The 6,546-nt window shown below is 31.2% G+C and overlaps 1 protein-coding gene across 1 annotated transcript in view; it reads right to left on the bottom strand.

Annotated features, from left to right (window-relative positions):
• Nucleotides 1–639: 639 nt before the first annotated feature.
• Nucleotides 640–6,546, bottom strand: part of LOC105626326 (solute carrier family 41 member 3-like) — a 6,288-nt gene continuing 381 nt past the window's right edge. Inside the window, exons 2-7 of the mRNA XM_012207627.1 lie at nucleotides 4,371–4,642; nucleotides 3,443–3,767; nucleotides 2,215–2,509; nucleotides 1,509–1,714; nucleotides 904–1,052; nucleotides 640–819 (exon numbers count right to left, since the gene is read on the bottom strand). Of these exons, the coding sequence (XP_012063017.1) occupies nucleotides 640–819; nucleotides 904–1,052; nucleotides 1,509–1,714; nucleotides 2,215–2,509; nucleotides 3,443–3,767; nucleotides 4,371–4,642 (1,427 nt within the window). The remainder of the gene's footprint in view (nucleotides 820–903; nucleotides 1,053–1,508; nucleotides 1,715–2,214; nucleotides 2,510–3,442; nucleotides 3,768–4,370; nucleotides 4,643–6,546) is intronic.

The raw sequence follows: 6,546 nt of genomic DNA on the forward strand, positions 1-6,546 counted from the left end.
GCGATACATATTAGCTTACTCGTATTTCGTGTCGCGACAGGAATTCTTCGTCAGGATGATGCAATCTATTTATTTACAAATTTTCTAAAACGCTGAAAGACATTTCCGTGGATAGTTAAAAGACTGATAGTTTTTTTAATGAATTGAAATATCTTTCAGACAGTTTTCAAACATACGTATTATTTACTATTAAATTGACTAGGTATCTATTTATTTGCAAGAGGTTTGTGACGTTTTTTCAAAAAAAAAAAAAACGCGAAATACGTTCTAAAATTGCTAATTATCGCGCTGTTTCATAATTATTACATTTAGTTCACAGCCGTTACATATGTACAGAAACATTACTAACAACTGTTTCGGAATTATTGTTAACAAATATATTTTTGTAATCTGAGTATTTCCCTCATTGCATTCCCTTCGCTTCTTGATATTATTTCATCGTCATTTCTCAATTTTGCGAGTCATCTCGAGTTATATAATACCATGAAGCGCAAGGTATTTGAATTGTTTTGACAGCGCAGAGCAATCCTCTTGTCTCATAATGAGATAAATCAGGTATTGTTAAAAGTTCTTTACGCCGTGTGTGTATGTATGTGTATATATATGTATGTTTGTACTTTACTTCTATCTCAGATTTACTTAATCGAAACAATATGGTCTTTTTATCAAGTATACAAAGAAGAAAGCTAATGCTAAGAGCAACGATCCACTCAAATCACCCAGTGCCGTCAAGTAGGGGATCGCCGAGTTGTCTGGGTCGATTTTGCACCTCCACATTGCGTGAATGATTATGTGTGCGGTGTATAACAGAAGCATTACCTGAAAAAATTTCCGTTATGCAATTCCGTATTCGCAATTCTCAAAATCGAAATAAAATAATAAAGTCGTAATTGCGCTACTTACTTGTATTAAAGAAACAGTTACATAAAAGAATACAAAGTATGCATGTATGTTGCAATTGCCTGGATTTAAAGCATTAGCGATGAAAACAAAAATCAGTTGACCGGGGATGGCCATAGCGAGGAGCAATCTTGCGGTTTTGGCGTATATCGCTATTTGTAAAGAAGAAAAATCTTTAAATATCGAATTTTAAAAAATTCTGACATTAGAAATTTCAATATTAAAATAATCTCAATTAGGAAAGTGTTAATTCTGATTATTATTTTCTTTTTCTAAAATAAAATTCTTTTTCACATAAAAAAATGTGAAAAATTTAATTATTTATTTAATAAGGGGTAATATATAAATATTTTAATTTATTAATATTTTTATATTATTTATTGTCTAGATTAAAAAAAAAAATTGTTAGATTTTATAATTAAAAATCATTGATTTAAAGTATACAATATTACTTTAAGAATATATAGTATATGCAGGGTAGTAATTATAATTTAATAATCTATAGGGTAATAATAAAGTATAGGGAGTAAATGTATATATATATATATATACATATATACATATATACATATATATATATATATATATACATTAAGAATTATACGTACATCCTACGAGGAGTGCGTGCCATGGGGTCACACAAATTTTGTCGTGCGGTGGTAGAATTCCTAGGATAGAAGACTGGTGCAACATGGTTGACATTCGAGACGCTTGCACCGATACTAAGTTGCCGCCAATTCCATTAATGACTGGTTGAAAGACTTCAGATCCTTTAAAAGAATCGATCGTTCTTTCAAGAACTAAGCCACCTCCGCTAAAGACAAGATATTAACAGAAATAAATAAATTAAAAATATTCTTGAGACTTCCACGGGTCCTTTCTATATAAAGATTATGCGTTTCTTGCCAAGAATGGATCTGGAATGGATCTGGACACGGAAGAAACCCGCGAAACGCATAATCTTTAAATTAAAAATATAATTAAAATATAATTTAAAATATAATGTATATAATTATATACATTAAGCAAAATAATAATCTAATTATAATTGATACTTAATTAATTGCGCGAAAATACATTGTTAAACAAAATGACTTGGGATCGCGGCGACTAAAGATTAATTGATTATGTGAGTTAAAGGGTGAAAATAAAAATTAATAATGAATGATCGAATTAATTAATAATATAAGTTATTAATTAAAAATATAATCATGAGAGGAAGAGACTCATTCGAATATTCGTGGACAAACGACTTGGAATAAAATTCCTCGGAAAACTAATCTAAATAAAAAAATCAATTTAGCTTATACTAACCCACTGATCAGAAGAGCAGACAGGATGGGGACCCAGCCAGATTTTAATACTGTTCTTGTGTATTTGTTCTTGAGCACGATTATGATCCAAATCGGCAAAAGTAATAAATACATTCCTATAACGATATATAGCACCCATATTTCTATGTACAGCCTGTTGTAAAAGTCCGATGCGACAGTGGAGAGAATACCGATAGACACGACGTCACCGATAGACGCGGCTAGAGGAGTCGCCAGGTTATCTGGATTCATTTTGAATCTATAGGATATCATGATCACGGCGATCAAAACGAAATCTGTGAAGGAAAGATAATTTTCTAAGATAACAATTAAAAATTCGTTTCGTTGCATTATAAAGAAGCACTTAAAGATGATTGTATGATATTATTAAACATTAAATTTAACAGTTTAATAAATAAAATCAAAAACGAAAAGATTACAATAAAATAAAAACATCTATCTCCAATTAAAAAATTTTATAATAATAATGTTACAAATACATAGAGAAGGAGAAAAAAATAGAAGACAGAATTTATGTTTTCTACAATAGACAAATAAATTGATTTTATAGTTAACGAAGCATTCTAATAATATATTTAACGATTAGATAATTCGCATGGGTAGATAATCTGACGCTATGCATGGTATAATAAAATACGAGATTCGTATTCTATATTAGAAATGAAAATTAATATCGTACATTAGTTAAATCGATAATCCTTTCGAGCTTCATTACAATATCACGAACAAAAAATAAAATGTGAAATATTGATAAATAACATAAATCAAAAATTAAAACGCGATAATACGCAAATATATTTATCTACAAAAAATATGGATTGTATAATAATACAGTAGTTTATATTTCTTATTCTTTGTGCATGAGTATATAATATTTTTTTTTATTAAAAGCGTCTCTGAACGGAAACGTTTTTACAAGAAAGAAACACAAGTCTTTCTATATATTTACGAGAACACAACGCGTATATAAAAAAGATCATTTATGATCTCCAAGTATCTTTATTATATACGTTCTGCTATCATAAAAAGAGAATTAATATAATGCGTGACTGATCTATAAGTTGCGATAGCAGACATTGTTAATGCTAATTGCTGATAAATGGCGAATGGATGGTTACTTCAAGGGAGTATCAATTTATAGCTAGTGCGGCGTAAAAGGTGTACATTAGTCGGTATTTAATAAGCATATTGGTGAGAGAATGGCTTACCCAAGATAAAACAGGAACTAGTCGCAGTGCACATACATGAGACTGTTAGCAACACCGCGTGATTCCATTCGAAGCCATTTCCATTGATTGCACCTACCCCCATACCGAACAACGATAGACAGATAGCCGCGACGATCGCCTGGATCTGCACCAGGGCGATGTTTCCGACGATCATCTTGATGATCTCCCGACGGTTATTCATGTTGCCTAAATTCGCTTGTGTGCATAACCGCGATGCCAAACACATGTCGAGATTACCTTTCAGACCTTGTAGCGATGTAGTCAAGATCAGTAGCTGGGGGACTTCTAGAAAAGCTGGCATATTCTGAAATCAGATACGTTGAGATTAGAAAATATATGAACAGAAAAAATTTTATCGATATAACAGAAAAAAATTTCATTATCATTACTTTGATTGCTATGTAAAACCTAGAAGAATATCATTACTTGAGAGAAAAGTGACACATGAAGCACAATACGTTGCTTATTTTTATCATAATAAACATATTGACAAGTCGATTTGTCATATCCGTTTATTTTAGAGAAGAAGTTTTAAAACATAATATACGAAATTGCGATAAAATATGATTATTTAATTCTATACTAATCGAAAGATTATAAGGATAAATTCTTTGATAGCATATCCCGATCAGCCGTAATCTCTGTCTGAAATCTATATGAGATCGGTATTAAAAATGTATGCATCAAGGTACTTATACAATCGCATTAGTACTGAGTTAAGATCGACATTGCATCCTATATTCTGCTATCGATAAAATGGATCGGCATAAATATTCAAGGGAATGTTAATTTTGATATTATCTTTGGTAATTATAAATTATTTTTCTAGCTTTGGACGAGAATAAACGTAAGAAAAAGATGAAAAGGAAAAGAAAAAAAGATTAAATTTTTTGGGAAAAGCTCTTACCTTCGCCATGGTGAGGACACGACCGGCACCAATGGTCCCCATACCAGCGATTAAGAAGGGTACTGACACTTGTAGAATCGTGTGATACCATTTTTCGTTTCTGATATTCTTATTGCCTCCGTGACCACTTAGGTCCTTACCACGTTCAGGATCCAAAACGGCGTCCGATGAAATCGTGACTATGGAATTACCGCTGGAGAGAGATCCATTTCCGTTTCCTCCATCGGGCGTGCCTTTCTTGTCCATCTGACCGCCGGGTGTCTTCAAGCCGGCTGTCGACGCATCGGTACATGTTAAGTAAAATCCCACTCAACGGACAGTCGGGAATATTCAAGCGGAGTTCGCAATGAGTATCCTAAATAATTGGATCATGCTTTTGAGAGATACGATCGAGTTTTGTCGATTTGTTCGAACACAATAATTACTGACTGACACGAAATTTCTGGTTGATAATCTTTCTCTAAAAATGAAGAAAAAAAATGAAGATAAAAATGAGCATTTATGAACTGATGTCGTACATACTTTTCCACATTGTAATTAACTCGCGCAATTAAGAACAAGATTCACTTGGCTGACTTTACATGTGATTTAAGAGAGCAGAAAAGGCTCACTAACGATAGGTCTCCTGATAGCTGTCAATATTTCCGCGCGCCGTCATTCTCATGTAAACAAACTCACGTTCTATAAAGATACATAAACGATGCGAGACGATTACTGAACGTGTCTTTGTTCTGCGTCCGATGTTATAAACTAGTGCGAGTTTATGGTATCCTGAATTCTAACGATCATAGAACGGTCAACGAAAAAATGATTGGTGAATTACTTCGCGTCGTAATTATTGTAATCACTGTTGTTTGTGCTGTGTGATTTTTTTTCCTACTATATCCACGATTTGTCACTGCGACGACAATTAATTTGTTCATTTCCTGCAAGTGTGAAATAAATTTCGTGATGCGAAACGACAACGACGAAATTCTTATATATCATAGCGTAAGTATTTTACTGAAAAAGTAAGTCCTTTCGTATATAATATTCCAAATTCTATTTAAAGAGCAGACTTTCAAAATGCATTTCGTCCAAAATATGTAATTTTTAGAAAATGAGAAAAAAAGAAACTATAGAAAATTATATACTTACAATTATACACTTTACAGAAAATAACGATATATCAATTAGTAGGAATGTGAAATATTAAACCAAATTGCTAAACAATTGCTAAAAATGTTAATTAAAAATATTAATTAAATGCATTTTGTTTGTCACTAATTAAAAAACATAATGCACTTTGAAATGTCTATGTTCATTCAACATATGTATTAACAATGAAAAAATGCTTTCTGAACATCTCAGAATAGCTTATAATATAAGTCTTTCAACACTACACTATCTTTAACAATTGCAAATTTTGGACAAAACGCATTTTGAAAGCTTGTTTCTCATTTGTTAATTACGAAATTCGTTGTAGCAAATAAATTCGTGCGTCATTCATGTAATTTTCACGCTGACACGACATCGCATTTAATCTGCATGAATATGCGCCTTATTGTTATTTTCAAAAGGCCGTAATTCAATTTGATGACTAATTATTATTTTATACTCATACAATTTTTTACGCAATAAATAGACAAAAATAGAAATAACAATTACGTCAAGAATGGCGTTATGTAAAAGTTGATAAGTAAATTTTAAACTTTAATTGTACGAAATTATCTTGTACTCAAGCTAATTTAAATATTTATTTTTTATTTATTCTTTTTTTGCATCGGCATTAATTGATGTTCGAGCATCAGGAAATAAAAAATTTTGAGCGTACTTTGCGAGACGTATTAGAGTTGGTACTAAGTTTTAATTCTATTCAAATAAATTCAAACTTCAATGCCACAGATACAAGGTTTGCCCGCATGTAGTAAAGATTGCATATCTTTATTCGCGGTGATCGAAACCAATCGATATCATTATTGACGTAAGAATTTATATTATATAAGAGACAATAATATATGATGTCTAAACCAAACGACTTTTCCTATGTAAATTTTCCAGTGACTTTTATCTTTTCTTGTTAATGTTGTGTAAGACTTTCGGGATTAGCATTTGATCATTATGGATATACATAAATAGACATGAATATATGTGTATATATATATATATATATATATATATATATATATATATATAT

Source organism: Atta cephalotes, assembly GCF_000143395.1.
Source record: "Atta cephalotes unplaced genomic scaffold scaffold00005, whole genome shotgun sequence".
NCBI lineage: Eukaryota > Metazoa > Arthropoda > Insecta > Hymenoptera > Formicidae > Atta > Atta cephalotes.